The sequence below is a fragment of the Cynocephalus volans genome, chromosome 6 (assembly GCF_027409185.1).
Source record: "Cynocephalus volans isolate mCynVol1 chromosome 6, mCynVol1.pri, whole genome shotgun sequence".
In the NCBI taxonomy this organism is placed as follows: domain Eukaryota; kingdom Metazoa; phylum Chordata; class Mammalia; order Dermoptera; family Cynocephalidae; genus Cynocephalus; species Cynocephalus volans.
The window spans coordinates 27065025-27084116 of record NC_084465.1 but is presented as its reverse complement, the minus strand read 5'-3'; the positions used below and the strand labels follow the sequence as shown (position 1 = coordinate 27084116).

Here is a 19092-nt window from a genome sequence, read left to right as displayed (position 1 = left end):
CTCTTGTGTTCCCACAGCCTTCCGCGCATTGCTCCGCACGCGGTGTACGTACTTGTTGATTAAATGTGTGTATATTTGCATACGAGCACAGCAACTGGGTAGGGGACGTGGGTGTGGGATGCGGCGTGCATTCCTTCTCATTCCATTTCCCTGGAGCAGCTGCAGCCTGGATGCTTTCTTTCTGCGGGGAGGAGGTAAAACCGCTGACCCTTTAACAAGTTGTCCCTCACAGAACAGGTGTCTCCCCCGCCTCTCGGAGGAGAGGGATGGCTGCATACTTAGTGACATCAGCCACCGACCAATGAGAAGCCAGGCTTCGGCCGCCGCGCCAATGGGCGGCCGGGGGCGGGCCCGGTTGCCCGGGAGCCGGGCGGGCCGGGCTGGTCCTGCGGCCGCCGCCGAGTCTCGGCCGCGCACGCTGCTCGCCGCGGCTCCGGTGGCGGCGCCGTTCCCCTGCCCGCGCTGCTCCCGGACGCACGGCTCGGGCGCCTCCCGCCGCGGCGCAGCTCCCCCGCCGCTCGGGCTCCCGCGGCGCTGCGGCTCATGCCCGCGGGCACGGAGCGCGCAGGTGGGCCGGCCGCCTCTGGGAGATAGGCCCCCGGGGACGACGGCGGCGGGACCATGGCGCGGAGACCCAGAGTGCCGGCCGCCTACGGGGAGGAGTTCTCCTTCGTCAACCCGCTGGTGAAATACCTGCTCTTCTTCTTCAACATGCTCTTCTGGGTGAGCCGTGGGGTCGTGGGGGCACCTGGGCTGCAGGATACCCCCGAGGGTGGAGTGGGCTGCCCGCGGCTGAGGAGGGGGCGGCCCGGGATGGCCGGTGCAAGGCGAGCCTGATGAGCGGCACTGCCTAGTTTTCTGGGGTGACGACACTTTAGGGAAATTTATGCTGGGGAGGAACACCACAGTGGCGCCTTGTCTGGAGGGGGCGTTTGGGGGCCGAGGGGATGCGAGGGTTCAGTAAAGACTTATGGGTATTCGCTGGGCATCAGATGAGGGTCTGTGTCAGGCCAAAACGATGGGTTTAGGGGAGAAGCGGGTTTTCCTGTTGGCCCAAGGCAGACCCACGGGCACATTCATGACAGGGGGACTTTCGGGCCTGGGAGCTGGGACTTTCAGACCCACGGGCACATTCATAACTGGGAGAAAAAAGAGGAAGGGAGGAAAAACCAAAACCTCCCCTCTCCCTAACCTCAGAGACGATGGGTTAAGGAGCTTCATCTCTTCTTTTGCAGGCCTCTGGTGCCCCCCTCCCCACAAAGCCTGAGAAGAGACAGGAATGGCCTCCTAGTGTGGAGGTCCTTCCTATCTCAGCTCTGCCCCAAACTTTGCCCCACCTGTCCCAGGGCCAGACTCCACCCTGGAGCCTGACAGCTTTTAGAGTCTTTAAATAGGACCCTGTGTTGGGCTGGAAGGGCAGGGTCTTTTCAGAATCTTTTGCTTGGAGTGGAAAAGTGGGGAAAAGTATTGGACTAGGGCTAGGGACACCTACATTCTCATACCCACTCTGCCATTAATGGCTGACTTGACTGACCTGGTCAAATATATTCATGTCTGCAGGCCTTAGATTCTTCAGCCATAAAATCAAACCCAGTATGATCAGGGAGCATAGAAATTACTCTGCTGGAGCTGAGAATTCAGCCGGACAAGATCATGAAATGCTAGCTTGATCCTTTTTCTAGAGAGTCCCTCAGCTCCTCAGTGTTGAGAACATAGGCAGGTTTTCCCCCTTCTCCCCCATTTCTCTTCTGGTTCCTACCACAGCAGGACTGCTGCTCTGGGAGCACAGTGTCTTTGCCCACCTCAGCCTGAGACCTAAAGTTCAGACTTGCAGGAGGGTGGAGTTGTGAGTCTAAAATATGTTTCTAGGAGAGGGAGCAGACCAGACATCTAAGCCTCTTGCTGGAAAGGTTTCACAGGGTCTGCGGTGTGAAGTGCAGACACAAAGTACAGAAGTGCTAGCCGGTTGTGACAAATGAGAGAAATCCCAGAAGGTGGTGATGACAGCTCACTCTCAGCCATCTTACTTCCGGCAGAAATGAAGTTTGGGCTCCTATCAAATTCTCAGCTTTAGAACAAAAAAAAAAAAAAAAAAAAAAAAATTTAGAAGACATCTTGTTCAGCATCTGCATTTTATATTTAAAATATAGAAAGCTAAAGCACAGAGATGTTAAATGTTTTATTCAAGGTCTAACAGCTGGTTAGCAGGTCTGGTCTGGTGATTTTTGTACTGAACCACCTGCCTCTAGGGAAAGTCCTTGGACCATATGGCAACTGCTTTAGCTGGGGTATTCGCAGTATGAGTGGTTAACCAGTCAACCCGAGTTCTCATGGTCTAGGTTTTGCTTCAGCTGGAGGTTAGAGAGAAACAGAAGAAAATCCCTCACCACCATTCTGCCAGGGCTGGGGGATGTGCTAAGGGGAACTCCCCACCCAGGGGTGAGTACCAGTAAGGCATCCTACATGCTTACTGATTGTGCCAGGCCAGTGACATACCATCCTCAGAGGCAGCACTAGCATCCTAGGGCCCTCAGGTCCTCATTCTGGCTTCCTCTGTCAGCCAAGACTCTTGTCTCCTTTAGAGCCATTGGCAACTCACCCTTGTCTGTGTTCCCAGCAACAACAGCTGGGTGCATCTGTTACACTTGTGTTCGTGATTATTTTCTTAGATTTCCCCATCCCACCCCAACCCCCTTTTATCGTACAAATGAGTTTGGGAGGTCACAGCCAAAAAGAGAGTTTGTTTCCACAGACCCATTTACCTTGGTAAAAATGCTTCATTCAAGGTCATAGGACCTGGCTAGCCAATCTGGCACCACCCCAAGTTAGAGTAGAGCCCCTTCTTGGCCCTACTTTAGAAACATAAAAAGTGAGAGGCTCTAGAAATAGCACACTGAAGGACGAGAGGCCCAGCTTCTTTCTGGCACCAACTTACTGTGTGACACTAAGCCAATGTATCTGTCTTTCTGTCCTTAATCTTTCTCCTCTAAAGGAGAACATTGTTCTGACTCTGTGAACTATTTAAAGATGAATGAATCACTTTAGGGACTGTTTTCTTGCTTCAAGACCTGGGGCTAGATCTAAGGTTGAATCTCTCTGTGTTATGGTATCCCTGGGACATTGCCCTTCCTAGGGGACAGTACTTTTCAGGCGTTACTGACTGTCACCTCTCCCCCAGAGCCACAGAGTTACATTCCACACAAGTGCAGCTAGAGATGAAGGGCTGCCTCCCCAGATCAGTGGGTCATCTCCCCATCCACCCTTCAGGAACTGGTGCTATGTTTTCCTTTGTGCAAACTTCTACCATCCTAATCAAATTCTCCTCTTCTGCCCAGGAGGCACCCATGGATGGAGTGTTGGCCCACACCCTTTGCAGGCGGAATGCATGTTCTGGCCAGCTGCTAGGGCTGCTGTGTTGGGATGGGGTTTGTGTCTGTGCCTGAACACATTAGGAAGGTGGCCAGCATTGTCTGGGCTCATGCTCAGTGGTGATAGTGACAGTGGCTGCCTCTGCTACTGTTCTAGGATCCCTGATTCTTGGGGCATTTGGAATATTACTCAGAAAGCTGCTGGCTCCCTTGGCACCAGGACCGATTCCTCCTGTTCATGTTTCAACTCTCATTTCCCCTTTAGCCTGGGAGTTCTGATTTTCTCCCCAGAATCATGTTGCTGGGTGACTGGTTGTTGGGATCCCCTGGCCTGAGGTAGTTGCTCCAGGACCCTAGAAGTTGCATTTAAATCTTTTAGTTAAGAAGTAGCTGCCTTTCCTCACCTCCCTGAGTTGGACAACTCTGCAGAGTTGGGCACATGTTGTCAGGAATATTATCAGTGCTGCCTTCCTCCTTCCCTGATATCCTTTTTCCCGCTTGGGGCAGCAGTTGGTGTGGCTTTTTATCAAGCAGAACCCAGAAGCTCAGAACTCCAGCCCCTGTGTCCCAGCCCAGGCTTCCTTGGTAGCCATGCCTCAGGGCTCCCATGGCACTTTGTGCATACTTTGGTTTTCACACTGCTTACCTGTGCTGCAATTATGTTTATTTACCTGTCTCCCTCTATAGACTTCAGGTTCCTGAGGGTAGAGACTGTCTATTCACCCCTGCATTCCCAGTGCCCGGCTGTGTTTGGCAGAAAGTGGGTATTTACTGAATGTTTGTTGAATGGATCCTGTGGCCTGGCACTCTTCCCTCAAGCCAGATCAGAAAAAATGGCAGCCATCCCCTCCAGCATCTCCCTCAGAGCCACACATAATTACTATCTACAGCGCTTGGATTTTTTCACTTTCACTGCAGCATGTGTGGACCCCCATCCAGGTCTTCCCTTGGCCAATCTAGGCCACTGGCTAGGCATGTTCTTCAGGAAGTCCACTCTCCTGTCTAAAACCACTATAATGGAGTCCCCAGGGCACTCAGAATCACCCCCAGACTACCTGCAGCACCATCTCTTGTAACCTGGCTCAGAAGCCATGAGGAGGTGAGCAGGAATCAAGCCTGGCGAAAACCCCTCCTGAGTGGCCGGGGCCCTTCCTGCCACCCAACCCCCATCCCCCACTTCCCCACCCCCACACTTCCAAATACACTAGGAGGCAAAGTCTACCTCCTCCTCCTGCTCCCCTCCCTTCTCTATAGACTAGGCTGGATTCAATGAGTGAAGTAGTCAGATTCTTTTTATAAAAGCAACAAAAAATCCGAAACACTGAAAATGGAGACAAGAACCATACAGTTTGCTGCACAGGTCACATGCGTGCCTTCCTAACTCCCCTAGCCACTTTGTTTGCCTTATATAAAGTAGAAAACCATAAACTTCAAGCAACCTTTAAAAAGAATAAAAGAAAACAGATTGACTGTCAGAGTCTTGGTAGCAGGCTATGGGTCCAAATGGCCACTCCAAAGCCGTGAGTTTGAATGTTTATACTGCTGTTTGCCCTTGTGGTCTTCCCTTCCTCCTTCATAACATTGGAAGGCCAAAACCAGCCATGGCCTGAAGAAGATGCTAAAAGATTGGCCCCAGACATGGGCAAGGAAAGAGCCCTGTGGACTGTTCCACTCCCGCAGGACAATACCATCCAATCCAGAGGGAGAAGTCTAAGAGCCAGTTTCATACAGACGGTTGCCACCTCAGAAACCCAGGAACAGCGGTGCTGGGGTGGCCACAGAAGGACCAACATGTGCATATCCTGGGCAGTGAGAGAGAGGGCCCTGCTTTAGATCTAGCAGGCTGTCACTTCTTTGACTTCATCCAATAAGTATAGAAAGGACTGAGAAGACCAGAGTAGAAGTTCCTCCCTCTCTCCTTCCCTCTGTGCAGGAACAGGGTTTTGATTCCCACACAGGGAATCACTCTACCGTCAGCTGTATCCCACCATCACCTTCAGAAGAAGGGGAAGAGATTCCAAGGAGGAGGAGTGGACTCTGAGACAGTTCTAGCCTCTTCTTACAGATTGGACTTTAGAATGTGGAGACAGACAAGGCTTCCTCTCAGAGGCTGCTCGGGCTGGCAGGCCCTGCATGGCGATGCTGTGCCTTCCCCTTTCAGGGCGCTGTTCCAGGGACTTCCCTCTGAGCCACCTCCTGGGCCCTGCTAGCACCCTGTCACCTCAGAGTGCTATCTTCCTTCCTCTGCCTGAGCCCCACCCATTTTGGAGATTACCAGCTGCTTCCCTAGAGAACTGCAGGCAGCCACTTCTCCCACCTCACATGATGGCCCGAGGAGAATGCACAGGATCCTGGGGGTGCTGTGAGGCAGAGATAGGAAGGCAGCCAAGGTCATAACGCTTCAGGGACATTTGGACCTATTTCACAGTCCCACTTCAGCTGCCCACTAATTGAGTGAACTGGGGAAAGTTACTGGAATTCTCTGAACATCACTTCTGTAAACTGGAGATGCTAACACCCTCTTGGGGTTGTGGTCAGAATCAAATGAGATAGCTTTTATAAAATATTTAGCCCAGTGCCTGGTTCTTAGCACTCAACAAAAGTTAGCTACTACCACTATGGTTGGAAATAGCTCCTAGGGATCGCATGTTGGGGCTGGGCTTGGAGAGCCAGGATGAGCCCTCCTCAAGAGGGAGGAAAGTAGATGAGGAGTGACTACATAAGGGCCAACTTGACCTTGAAAGGGGATCCTTTGCTCTCATCCCCACTGTTAGCCAGAAGATGAGAATTAGTGATGCCTTTATATCTCCTAGTTTACCGAGAAGTTTCATACACATCCTAGAAGCAGAGCCCCACTGTTGTCTCCGAGGGCCTTACCTAGGTGCACTCCTTGGGCTTGTCATACCGCCTTGGTCTTAAGGTGCAATCAGTGGAAATGGACATCAGGAGCTGATTTGCCTGTAATTATTGCATTGGGGCTTGAGAGCCAGGAAAGCAACCCTTGTTCAGGACCTCAGCTTTCCTCTCTTAATGCTGACAGCCCTGAAGTAGAATCCTAGGGGATAGGATAAGAGCTTTGCCTCACAAACACCAAATTATGGCTATATTTTCCTAATTTGCAAGAAAAAAGTCACATAATGAAGAGAATTTTCTCTAGCTTTTATTTTCTCCCATGAACGTTAAGTGCCTGTGGCTACTTATCTGCCAGCAAGAGCTTGCAAAAGGTAAAGAGAAGAGGACAGATAGCAAGCAAATATTATGGAAAACTAGGAAACAATTTATTTAGAGTATTGCCTGGATTGTTTTATGAAATGCAGAGTGTCTGAATGCATGTGTCTAACAGCCACATCATCTGTTAGTAAAATTTTCCCTTAGTTCTATAATAGAAATTAATATGTTGTGCTTCCTCACATGATACAATGAGGACACAACAGTATCTGTGTAATATTCCTGTCAAAATATGTAGTCAGAAGCTAATTGTGAGGAAACAATCAGAAAATCCAAATTGAAGGATGTTCTACAAAACAGTTGGTCAGGACTTATCAAAAATGTCAGTGTCAAAAAAAAGAAAATGTGAGAACAAGTGTTGGTGAGGATGTGAAGAAATCAGAATCATCACATGTTGCTGGTGGGAATGTAAAATGGTGCAGGAAAACTGTTTTGGCATTCCTTAAAAAATTAAACATAGAGTTACCATATGACCTGGCAATTTTACTCCTAGGTATACCTGAGAGAATTGAAAACAGGTATTAAAACAAAAACTTGTACACAGATGTTCACAGTGGCACTAGTCACAATAACCAAAAGGTGGAAACATTACCAGCCAGCCACCGAAACAAAACAAAATGAAACAAAAAGGTAGGAACAACCTAAATGTTCATCAGTGGATGAATGGATAAATAAACTGTGTTATATCCATACAATGGAATATTATTTAGCCATAAAAAGAAATGAAGTACTGACACATGCTACAACATGGATGAACCTTGAAAACATATGCTAAGTGAAAGAAGCCAGACACAAAAGGCCACATGTTGTATGACTCCATTTATAGGAAATGTCAAGAATAGGCAAATCCATAGTGACGGAAATCAGATTTATGGTTACCAAGGGCTGGGGGAGGGCAGAGGGGTGGAGGTAATGGGGGGTGACTGTTTAATGTGTACAGAGTATCCATTTGGGGGATGAAAAAGCTCTGGAACCTGATAGTGGTGATGTTTGCATAGCAATGTGAATGTACTTAAGGCCACTGAACTGTATACTTTTAGATGGTTAAAATGGTCAATTTTGTGTTATTTGTTTTAAAAAGTCAGTGTCTTGAAAGACCAAAAACAAAGGAAGAAAAAGAGAAAAGAACAAAAGCTGGGAGACTGTTCCAGGCTAAAGGAGACTTAATTGACTAAATGTAATCAATGCATGATCCTTGATCAGAAAAAAGAAAAAAAAAAAAAAAAAGCTACAAAGGACATTATAGGAATAATTGGGGAAAGTTAGATATGAACTGTAAATTAGATAGCTGTAATAGTATATTAAAGTTAAGAGAAAAGAATATGTCAAAATCTATAGTGTATACCAACAGAGCACTGTGGCTTCCCTGTGCTATGTCACCTGAACAGTTTTAAGATCCACTGCCTTAGGTGTTGGTGTGGTGGGGGAAAATCACCCTGATTAAAGTTTATAAAACTGTATGCAAGTCAACCCCAGTTTAAGAAAATCTGATATTAAAAATTGTAGATTTACAAAACTAACAAATTGGAGTGGCTTTTTTTTCATAGACTTTATTTTTTAGAAGTTTTAGTTTTACAGAAAAATTGAGAGGATAGTACAGAGAGTTCCCATATACCCCACACTCATTTTTCCTTATTATTAACATCTTTCATTAGTATGATACATTTGTTACAATTAGTGGCATTGTCTTTGTGGTCATTATTTAGATTTCCTTAGTTTTCATTTAATGTCCTTTTTCTGTTCCAGGATCCCATCCAGGATACTAAATTACATTTAGTTGTTGTGTCTCCTTAGGATTATTTTGGCTGTGACAGTTTCCCAGACTTTTTCTTATTTTTGATGACCTTGAGAGTTTTGAGGAGGGCTAGTCAGATATTTTGTAGAATGTCCCTTTATTGGAATTTGCTTGATGTTTTTCTTATGGTTATTGTGGGGTTATGGGTTTTGGTAAAGAGGTAAAGTGCTTTTTTCATCACATCATATCATATACCGGTGATTTATCAATATCATTGTTGATGTTGGTCTTGATCACCTGGCTGAGGTCGTGTTTGTCAGATTCTCCACTGTGTAGTCAGTCACTTCGCCCCTTTTCCATACTGTCCTTTTTGGAAGAAAGTCACTTTGCTCAGTCCACACTTAAGGAGTAAGGAGTTATAGTTATCTACAAAAGTTATTTGGAATTCTTCTGCATGAGAGATTTGTCTCTTCTCCCCCATTTATTTATTAAGTCATTTCTTTATATCAGCATGGACTCACTGATATGTATTTTATACTTTGGGTAATAATTTAATACTTCTTTATTTATTTCAGTGCTCAAATTTTTCCAGTTTTAGCCATTAGGAACTCTTTCAGTTGGCTCATGTGTCCCTTCGGCATACCCACATTGATGTGGGTATTAATGTGGGCATTTTGTTTTTGTTTGTTTTTGAGTACTTCCTTACTTTCTGGCAATATAAGATGCTCCAGGCTCATCTTGTGTATTTCCTGCCCCATCCCAGAATCAGACATTTCTGCAAGGAGCTCAGGGGATAGCTATTTCATTACAAGGTGATTATTCACTTTACATAAGGATAAAGGTTCTGGGGAGTGCAAATTATTTTATGTAATTTGACTGACAACTTTTCAGGAATATTTTGCTAAAAGCTAGACTCAGCTTTTTAAAAAATTGTATCTGGCTTTTGAAAGTCCCGTAGCCCACTCAGGAGAGTGCAGTGCTGATAACACCAAGGCCATGGGATCGGATCCTATATAGGGATGGCCGGTTGGCTCACTGGCTGAGCGTGGTGCTGACAACACCAAGCCAAGGGTTAAGATCCCTTTACCGCTCATCTTTTTGTATATGTGCTGCCGAAGCGAGCACGTACCGGTCATCTTTTTGAAAAAAAAAAAAAGGTCCCAGCCAAGCTTCATTCCAGCCAGAATGTAAAAAGTCATTCTGAGAAGAGAAATGTCTTTATCTCCATCTTCATCATGAAAGGAGGTCATTGGTGATATTGTGGGGTGTTATAAAGACTTTGCAGCAAAGACTGATATAGTGGAAAGAGTACCAGAATGAGATTGGAAAATTGGGTGTAGTCCAGATGTTGCCCCTGCACCTATATGCACTTGGTCAAGTGTCACTTCTGCTCTTTTGACCTGATTTATAAAAAGAGGTGAGTTGAGTCCCTGAGCCCATTTCTAAAGTTCTGTTCAGCTCCAAAATATAATGGCACTAACTTTGGAATGGCAGTAGCTTTGAGCAATATAGAGTAGGAAGGAGGGCAGGAATGGAAGTGTGCAAGGTCAAGCTGTGAAATGCAGAATTTGACAACTCAGGAGAGAAGCATCATTAATTATCATATTAAATATTAATAATAATATTAAAGTTTTAATCTTGATTTTAATGTAGTCTGCATCTGCTGCTCTAAATTCCTGGCTGATTGTGCCTTAGGCTTGTAGATTCTAAAACTTGACCGCACATTGGAATCACATAGAGCACATTCAGAAAGACTGTTGCCTGGGTCCCAATACCAGAGATTCTGATCTCTACTTGGTTTGGGGTGCCTAGGCATTTTTAAGCCTCTCCCTCACCTTCAAACCCCCAGGTGAATCTAATGGAAGCTAGGGTTGAGAACCACAGCCTCAGGCTATAAATGTTCTTGTCCCTCCCCATATCATAAATAGATTATAGGTCCTCAGAGTACTTTGTACATAACAGCTGATGGATTGGATAGTGTATTAGTCCATTTTTGTTGCTTATAACAAAATACTTGGAACTGGGTAATTTATAAGAAAATGAAATTTTTATTGCTTACAGTTTCTGAGGCTGGGAAGTCCAAAGTCCATCTGGTGGTGGCAACAGTGACCCAGGGGTCTCACATTGCAAGGTGGTGGAAGCAGAGAGAGAGAGAGAGACTGACTCTCTCTTCTTTTAAAGCCCTCAGAACTGTGCCCCAATCACCATTTTTAATCCATTCACTACTGCATGGTCCTACAATCCTATTACCTCTTCAAGGCCCCACTTTTCAATTACCATAATAGGATTTCCCACCCTCTTAACAGTCACAGTGGGGGCTAAGTTTCTAATACATAAAAATTGAGGGACACAATTCAATTCAAGGAGTTTTGGTGGAACATAATTCAATCCACTACAGATAGTGTATTAGTTTCCTATTGCTGCTATAACAAATAACCACAAACTTAATGGCTTAAAACAATACAAATTTATTTTCTTACATTTCTGGAAATCAGAAGTCCAAAACAGGTCTCACGAGGCTAAAATTAAGGTTTCAGCAGTGCTGTGTTCCTTTTGGAGGCTCTAGGGGAAAATCGTTTCCTTGCCTGCTCCAGCTGTTAGAGGCTGCTGGCGTTCCTTGGTCATGGCACTGTATCACTCCAACCTCTGCCTCCGTTGTCATAGCTCCTTCTCTGACCCTGATCCTCTTGACTCCCTCGTATAAGGTCTCTTGTGTTTATATTGGGCCCTGACGGATAATCTTCTCATCTCAAAATCCTTGATGACATTTGCCAAGGCCCTTTGGCCATGTAAGGTAACATATTCACAGGTTCCGGGAATTAGGACATGGACATCTTTGAGGGGACATTATTCTACCTACCAAAGATAGAGACAGAGCAACTGCTGTAATTACAGGCCCATAAATAGAATTAAGCTACCCTGTGATATGTCGCATCTCTTTACTTTGCCTTTCTTGTTTTAGCTGTGTTAGGATTTAATCAGAGACCATCTTTGTGGCAAGTTATATACCCTAGTGAAAAATTAGCATGTGAAAAAACAGTGAGGAGCCTGGGAGCAACAGAAATAAAGAACAGATACAGATTTTTAAATGATTCAGTAAAATGATATTCAGAATTGTAATTGGCTGTGGTGAGTTTTAAAGGGCAGACAGAGATGCTTACTCGCTCTGGTGGAGGGCTGGCCTCCAGGCCTTGGGGTCACCAGCATCTCTGCCATGGTTTCCCTGCCTCTCCCATGTTCCCTAAGCCTGGTTGTGTTGTGGGATAAGAAGCCAGCTGGCACCTCCAGGCCCACATGCAGCCCTGCATCAGCTCCCTTTCTCCTGGACAAGGAGTATGAAGGCTAGCAGATAATCCATTGGGCCCTGAGTCAGAGGCAAGGTCAAATGATGGAGGGCAAGGTGGGGGGCTGTTTATACAGGCAGAGAAAGGTCCTGAAAGACATGGTTTTAGATAAACATTTCCCATCTACTGCCGAACGCACCTGCCCTGCCCTGTCAAATGGCAGAGGACCATCATAAAAGAGCCCACAAGGAAAAATGTCTTTCTACTGAGGGACTAGTTTGAACCTGTTACCTGTTCTAGGGACCCAGCTCCCCTCCCACCAAAGCCCCAAAGTGGTCTTTCCAGCTGGTTTCTGTCTTGCAGGACAGTGGAGTCTAGCCAGCCATTTCCTTCCCCACTGAACTGGTCAAGGCCCTGCTGCTGAGAACTCTCTCCCGCCAGAGCTTGGCCCCATCCATTGCCGTGGCAACAGCCAGCTGCTGCTTAGCACCAGCCTGGAGACTGGGCATGAAGAAAGGGTAGCTGAGGGAGGTACACTCAGGGGCTGCCCTGCACTCCTGGAGGCCTGCAGGTGCAGAGAAAGCCCCTTTGGGAACTCCTAGTAGTCTCTGATAGATTTGCTCTCTCAGGGAGTACCCACAAAATTTGAAAGGTCTAAACTCCTCTATTCCTCCACACTGGAATCAGTTTTTAAAGGTAAAGAAAGGTTTCTTTCTTTTGTTTTTTTTTTTTTTTTAAAGACGACCGGAAAGGGGATCTGAACCCACGGCCTTGGTGTTATCAGCACCAAACTCTCCCAAGTGAGCCACGGGCCGGCCCTAAGAAAGGTTTCTTTGACAAGGCACTTCCAGTACTTACACACATGCGCTCATGCGCACACTCTTTCGCGTTGGTGTGCACTTTTCTTTGTTCTAGATACCATATTGACCTCCAGGAAGGTTAGAGAACTGGCAGTATCCATCTGCCCAGGCCTGCTTAAGCCATAAGATCTGATGTTTGATGTAGATGGATTAGAATTCACTTATAACACCAAGGTCTAGGATTTCATCCGTGTACTGGCCAGACACTGCAAAAAAAAAAAAAAAATCAGAACTTCACAGTTTCTATATGACCCTGAGCGAGGTAATTTTTTTTTTTTTTTTTTTAAAGATGACCAGTAAGGGGATCTTAATCTTTGATTTGGTGCTGCTAACACCACACTCTCCCAAGTGAGCTAACCAGCCATCCCTATGTAGGGATCCAAACTCATGCGTGGCCTTGGTGTTATCAGCACCACACTCTCCCAAGTGAGCCACTGGCCGGCCCCTTGAGCAAGTTAACTATTAACAATGATAGATAATATTTATTGTCAGGCATTGTGTTAAATGCTTTCCATCATATTTTATTTAATTCTCACAGTAATTTTATTAGATGTAGTTGTTTGTTCTTAATTTCCATCTTTAGATACAGAAACTGAGGCTCAGAAATTTGTCCCACATAGGCCCAAGTTTGACCTGCTCCAAAGCCTATGTTCTTAATCATTTAATCCTCCCCCTCCTGCTCTCCTAGAAGGTTACTCATGGTGTTCAGGGCTCTCTGGTTTCTAAAATCTCAGTCTGGCTCATTCCCTGTCTCCACAGGTGATTTCCATGGTGATGGTGGCTGTGGGAGTCTACGCTCGGCTGATGAAGCACGCGGGTGAGCTATAGGGCTCCCTCCACTCCCAGGAATCTTGTCAATTTCCTTCCTCCTCTACCTCCTTCAACCCTGGCCCTCTGGCATGCCTTCCTGCATAGGCTATGGAGCTGAAGGAGGCAGATGGGCTTAGTGGTCTACTTAGAGGTCTCCTCCAAGGTGTCAGACCACCCAGGCCTGTTCACCTGGATTTCCCTGAGCCCCCACAAGTCTTCCAAAATATACATGCATTTTAGGCTTGCAAAGTGTCTGGGAAGGAAGGGCAGCCTCTGAGAGCAGAGAGTAATCATGGGCTTTAGCTCCTCCCTCGCTCTGTCCTGGAGTAACTCAACCTCCATTCCTATTCCACTGCATAAAGTCTCCAGGAAACAGAATCTGCAAAGCTAGTGAGCCTAATGCCATTCTAATTCTTTTCTGGAGCAAAAGCAGCCCCTCCTCTCTTAAGCCCAGGAATAAAGACTTTTACTTTGTTAGTTCCTCAAATTAAATGCCACAACTCCTTCTGGGCCCTTTTTGTTCTCCCCTTTGGGGGGGGGGGGGGTTACTGCTTCCCCATAAACTTCACCCACCCGTAGTGGAGATTCCCCCACCAGGGGAAGGAGAACAGTTTGGGTGGCCCTCAGTGGGCACCAGCGTCAAACTGACAAATGTCCCCTCCCCCAGAAGCAGCCTTGGCCTGCCTGGCAGTGGATCCTGCCAACCTACTGATCGTGGTGGGTGTGCTCATGTTCCTGCTCACCTTCTGTGGCTGTATTGGATCCCTGCGTGAAAATATCTGCCTCCTGCAGACGGTGAGTGGTCAAGGACCCCACCAGAAAGACCTTGGCCCCTCCTCCTTGAGCCTTAGTTTCCTGATGCCATTCCTGCAACCTCTCAGTTTCCTCTGTCCCACTGTACCTTCAAGGCCTGTGCTGTCCACTCCTCACTGTGGAGCTCAGCTCCAGGTGACCCAGCACAGGGTGACACCCCTGGACAGTATCCCAGAGGAAACTGGCTTTCTCATGTGTGGGACACCTGAGAAAAGTACCTGGTGGCCCCCCAGTATACCCCATGGCCCTGGGAGGGGGCCACTTCCCAGAGTGATAACAGACTGTCTGCTTTTCCTGCCTGCTTCCTGCAGTTCTCCCTGTGCCTCACCATCGTGTTCCTGCTGCAGCTGGCTGCTGGGATCCTGGGATTCGTCTTCTCAGACAAGGTACAGTTGGGAGCCAATAGGCCTCCTCAGGTATGAACCAGAGGAAGGATGGGAAAGTTCCTGCCCATTTTTAGCCTGATTAATTAACCACAGCACTCCTTCCCCTGAGAAACATCAGCCTTTGAAAGGTTCTCCTTAGGGATGAATGAATGGCCTTTAAAGTTACCATATTTAAAGCGAATTTCAAGCTTGTAAGATGTTTTCCTCTGACAGTCTGAGAGGCCAACAGGTAAGTAAATTCTATGAATACAAAGTTAAAATAATCTGCAAACTTTAACGGCAAATGACAGTAAAACTCAGTGATCAAGTGGAACACAGATAACATGAAGAGACTCTTATTTTAAAAATTGTTTATTGAGATAAACAGAGGGAAGGAAGAGGGGAAAGAAAACAAGATTTTGAATAGTGCTTATTACCCTATCTGGAAGTGGTCTGCCATTCAGTGACAGTCTTTTTAATTAAGAACCAGAATTCCTTTCCAAAAGGTCAAATGATTGCTGGGGGCAGAGTATAGGATTGTGAAAGGAAACTTTGAGAAAAACAGTAGAGCGGGAAGGAAAAGACCATGGTAGAAAATTATGAGATTGAGAGCTGCTGAATTAATTCAGAATTTCCTAGTCCTCTGGCTTAGTAAAATTCTAAAATGATGTAGATCTGTTTTAAGTCTAAAGAAGTGCATTCTCTTGTGTCCACTAGAGGTCAGTGCCTCAGCTAGTAAGGCCCTTTCTTTTTTTAAAAAAAAAAAGTTTCTTTATTTTGCATCAATCAACAAGTGTTTTGTGGTATTAGTATTCAGGGGTAGATAAACATTGGATTACCTTGAAATGTGGCTCTGAGAAGTAGCAATAGAAGGTCCAGCATTTTTCCTGCCCACTGGTACCTGAGGGCCCAAGAATGGCTTTGGAATTGGCCATCTTCTATAATTAGAACTTGGTTCTGATTTTAAGGCTGACTCAAATAAAGAATGATCCCTGCCTACTGCGACTTCTGCAGGGAGGAGCAAGTTAGGGGCTAGACCTGTGTCCTGATTCCCTATCCATGTCTCTGGCAGGCTCGGGGGAAAGTGAGTGAGATCATCAACAATGCCATTGTGCACTACCGGGATGACTTGGATCTGCAGAACCTCATTGATTTTGGCCAGAAGAAGGTATGGGCTTAGTGTGGTTGCATCAGCTAGTGGTCTAGGGAGCTGTGGATAAAAGTTAATGTCATCCCAAGAGATGCCTCACCCTCTAGGCCTGTGGGCCTCTTCACTACCTTCCAGGTAATGGATTCTGGGAAGGGGTCTGGCAAAAACCATGCTTAGAGTACTTGAAAAGTACTTTTAAGGACACCAAATGGTATATATAGTTGTACTTGTCCATTTCCTGTTATTTATAACAGAATACCTGAAACTGGGTAATTAATAAACAATTTATTTCTTACAGTTTTGGAGGCTGGGAAGTCTAGGATCTAGGGGGCATCTGATGAGGGCCTTCTTGGTGGGAACTCTCTGCAGAGTCCTAAGGCTATGCAGGGTATCACATGGTGAGGAGGGGAAAGAGCATTTCCACATTTTTTCCTTTCCTTATATAGCCCCCAGTCTACTCCCTGATAACTCACTAACCCATTAATCCATTCATGAGGGCATAGTCTTCACAATCCAATCACCTCTTAAAGGCCCCACCTTTCAAATACTATATTGAGGATTAAGTTCCAACATGAGCTTTGGAGGGAAAAAACATTCAAGCCATAGCAATAGTAATCTACCATTTGTACAAAGAAAAGAGGGAGGAAAGAATGTATATTCATATTTGCAAAAGGAATCTGGAAAGATATGTAGGAAACCATTTTAAGTGGTTACTTATAAAGGGATGAGGAACTGGGCAGATTTTTGAATATTACCTATTCAAAAGTTACATTTTAAAAATTGTCAAAATACATAACATAAAGTTTACCATTTTTAATTGTACAGATCTGTGGCATTAAGTATATTCACATTGTTGTGCAACCATCACCATCATTCATCTCCAGAACTTTTTCATCTTCCCCAACTGAACTTCTGTACTCTTTAAACACTAACTCCCCATTTCCTTCTCACCTTGGCAACCACAATTCTACTTTCTGTCTCTGTGAATCTGACTACTCTGGGTAACTCATACTAGTAGAGTCTATAGTATTTGTCTTTTTCTGACTGGTTTATGTCATTTATCATGTCTTCAAGATTCACCCATTTTGTAGCATGTCAGAATTAACTTCCTTTTTAAGGCTGAATAATATTCCATTGTATGTATATACCACATTTTGTTTATCCATTCATCCATCTGTGGACACTCGGATTGTTTCCACCTCTTGGCTATTGTGAATAATACTGCTATAAATCAAATTTATTTAAATTTTAAATGAAAGTGTTTTGAGACCAGTGCTGAATTCCCCTTCCCCTAGTGCAACAGACACTTGACCTTGGGATCTAATTTGCTTTCATGGAGTAATTACGGACCCACAGTACTGAAGAGTCCCCCTTCTGTGTTTTCTCTGTCTTAAGACAGAGATTTTAAGCACTGAATCTTTAATTATTTCAGCCAGTATTTTTTTTTTTTTGTGACCGGCCACACCGCGCTCAGCCAGTGAGTGCACCGGCCATCCCTATATAGGATCCGAACCCCGCGGCCAGGGAGCGCTGCTGGGCTCCCAGCGCCACACTCTCCCGAGTGCGCCACAGGGTCGGCCCACAGCCAGTATTTTTGAAAACCTCCTTTTGCCAGACTCTATGCTGTGCGGGACTACAAAGCCAGAAATTTCTCACAGGATGCTTATAGTTGAATGTGTAAAACAAAATATATATACAACTGTAATATTGAGCACTGTGGTAAGTTATAACAAGATATATGAAGTAATAGAAATTAAGAGAAAATTTCTTCAAGTGAAAACAACTGGGAAGCTTGAGCTCAAGTTTCAAGACTGTGTTTAAACACAACATGAAGTTACAAGTGGAGCTCACCATAGACTTTTGGCTACTCTGAGAATCCCCCTGGTCACCTCAGTGTGAGGAGTGGGTGATTCTTAAAGTCTGTGGTGGGCTTTGTTGCAGTTCAGCTGCTGTGGAGGGATTTCTTACAAGGACTGGTCCCAGAACATGTACTTCAACTGCTCAGAAGACAACCCCAGCCGTGAGCGTTGCTCTGTGCCTTACTCCTGTTGCTTACCTACCCCCAACCAGGTGAGCAAACATCTCACCTCACTTCCTCCTGGGAAGTGATCTGAGTTTCTTTCTGATTAAAGCAGTTGCTATTGGGAATCTCCATTTCCTAGCTTAACCAATCAGTTTTGTAGGACAGCTGTCAGATGTTTTTCTTCACCCCAGTCTGATGGTTCTGTTAACTTTTCCCTCCGGTAATCCACATGGGGGGGGTTCAGAAAGGGCAGATTTAAAGCAAGGAGAACTGGACCCAGGCCTCTCTCAGAGAAATGGAGTCTGCATTTAGCAATTTCCAACCCAGCATCCTCCACATATATTCTATAACAATTTAAGAGTTTAGGAAGGGTGGGAAGCCCATCAGTTAGGGCCCCAAATAAAAAGTTATTGGAATGGGAGTCCCACTTGGTTTTTCAATTCTCTCCCCAGGCAGTGATCAACACTATGTGTGGCCAAGGTATGCAGGCCCTTGACTACTCGGAGGCTAGTAAAGTTATCTACACCAATGGCTGTATTGACAAGTTGGTCAACTGGATACACAGCAACTTATTCTTACTTGGTGGTGTGGCTCTGGGCCTGGCCATCCCCCAGGTAATGTACCCTGTAAGATCTGTGGGTCCCACAAACTCTGCAAAGACTCCTTTGTTTGGGGGAGGGCACTTGGGGATCAGCTGGGGTGTCAAGCACTGACATTGCTGAGGGGCAGGGGAAGGCATAGTGCTGCCGACACTGGGAAGATTGAATTTGGGAAAACAAGTACATCACTAATTGCTGAGGGCCCAATTCCTTCTTGCCTCTCTCAGCTGGTGGGAATCCTTCTGTCCCAGATCCTGGTGAATCAGATCAAAGATCAGATCAAGCTACAGCTGTACAACCAGCAGCACCGGGCTGACCCATGGTACTGAGAATCCATCCTGTACCTCCTCACCATGGCAACAGGCAAGCCTCATCGACCAACAGCAGCGGTTGCTGAGAACAGCACCAAATGGAGATTTGGATTCCAGGCCCCCAGGGACAGCCCAGTGGGAAGAAGGAAACTCCAGATGGGCAGAAGGCAGGGTGTACAGGTGGCTTAAGTCTCAGAAGGATGTGCCTCCTCTCCCCCATCCTAGCCCTCAGCATTGTTTGAGGGTTATTTTGTATTGTTTCTAACCTTAACCATTTGGGTTTTTGTTTTCTTAAGTTTCATTTGGGCAGAGGTAAACATCAGTTTATTATCAGAGGAAACAGCAGTTGCACAGAGAATTGTGGGGATTCTAGCTGGTGCTTTTTCACTGAGGCACTACAACCAACAGCTGTATTAGGGCTGTTACTGAGCTTGGTGGACATACTTAGACTCTGACTTGCCAGCAAGACCTGGCTGTAGAAAGTAGACACCAGCAACCCTGCCTGGAGTCCAGTTGGCATGATACCAGCTCCAGAAGGGAAGGGAG

General features: G+C 45.9%; 1 protein-coding gene across 2 annotated transcripts; it reads left to right on the top strand.

Annotated features, from left to right (window-relative positions):
* The first annotated feature begins 406 nt into the window (after positions 1-406).
* On the top strand, positions 407-19092 carry TSPAN33 (tetraspanin 33). 2 transcript variants are annotated; one of them, XM_063100594.1, is made up of 8 exons: positions 407-723; positions 13235-13292; positions 13953-14080; positions 14410-14484; positions 15536-15631; positions 17555-17683; positions 18089-18250; positions 18487-19092. In XM_063100594.1, the coding sequence occupies exons 1-8, from the start codon at positions 622-624 to the stop codon at positions 18562-18564; spliced, it is 828 nt and encodes a 275-aa protein (XP_062956664.1). In that variant the 5' UTR covers positions 407-621; the 3' UTR covers positions 18565-19092. The 2 variants fall into 2 exon arrangements, with proteins under 2 accessions (XP_062956664.1, XP_062956663.1); XM_063100593.1 differs by having other exon boundaries at positions 18463-19092.

Coding starts and splice junctions, on each gene's coding strand:
- TSPAN33 (XM_063100593.1), top strand. CDS start 622: ATGGCGCGGAGACCCAGAGTGCCGGCCGCCTACGGGGAGGAGTTCTCC. Junction 724..13,234: donor TCTTCAACATGCTCTTCTGG/GTGAGCCGTGGG, acceptor CTGTCTCCACAG/GTGATTTCCATGGTGATGGT. Junction 18,251..18,462: donor TGGGCCTGGCCATCCCCCAG/GTAATGTACCCT, acceptor TGCCTCTCTCAG/CTGGTGGGAATCCTTCTGTC.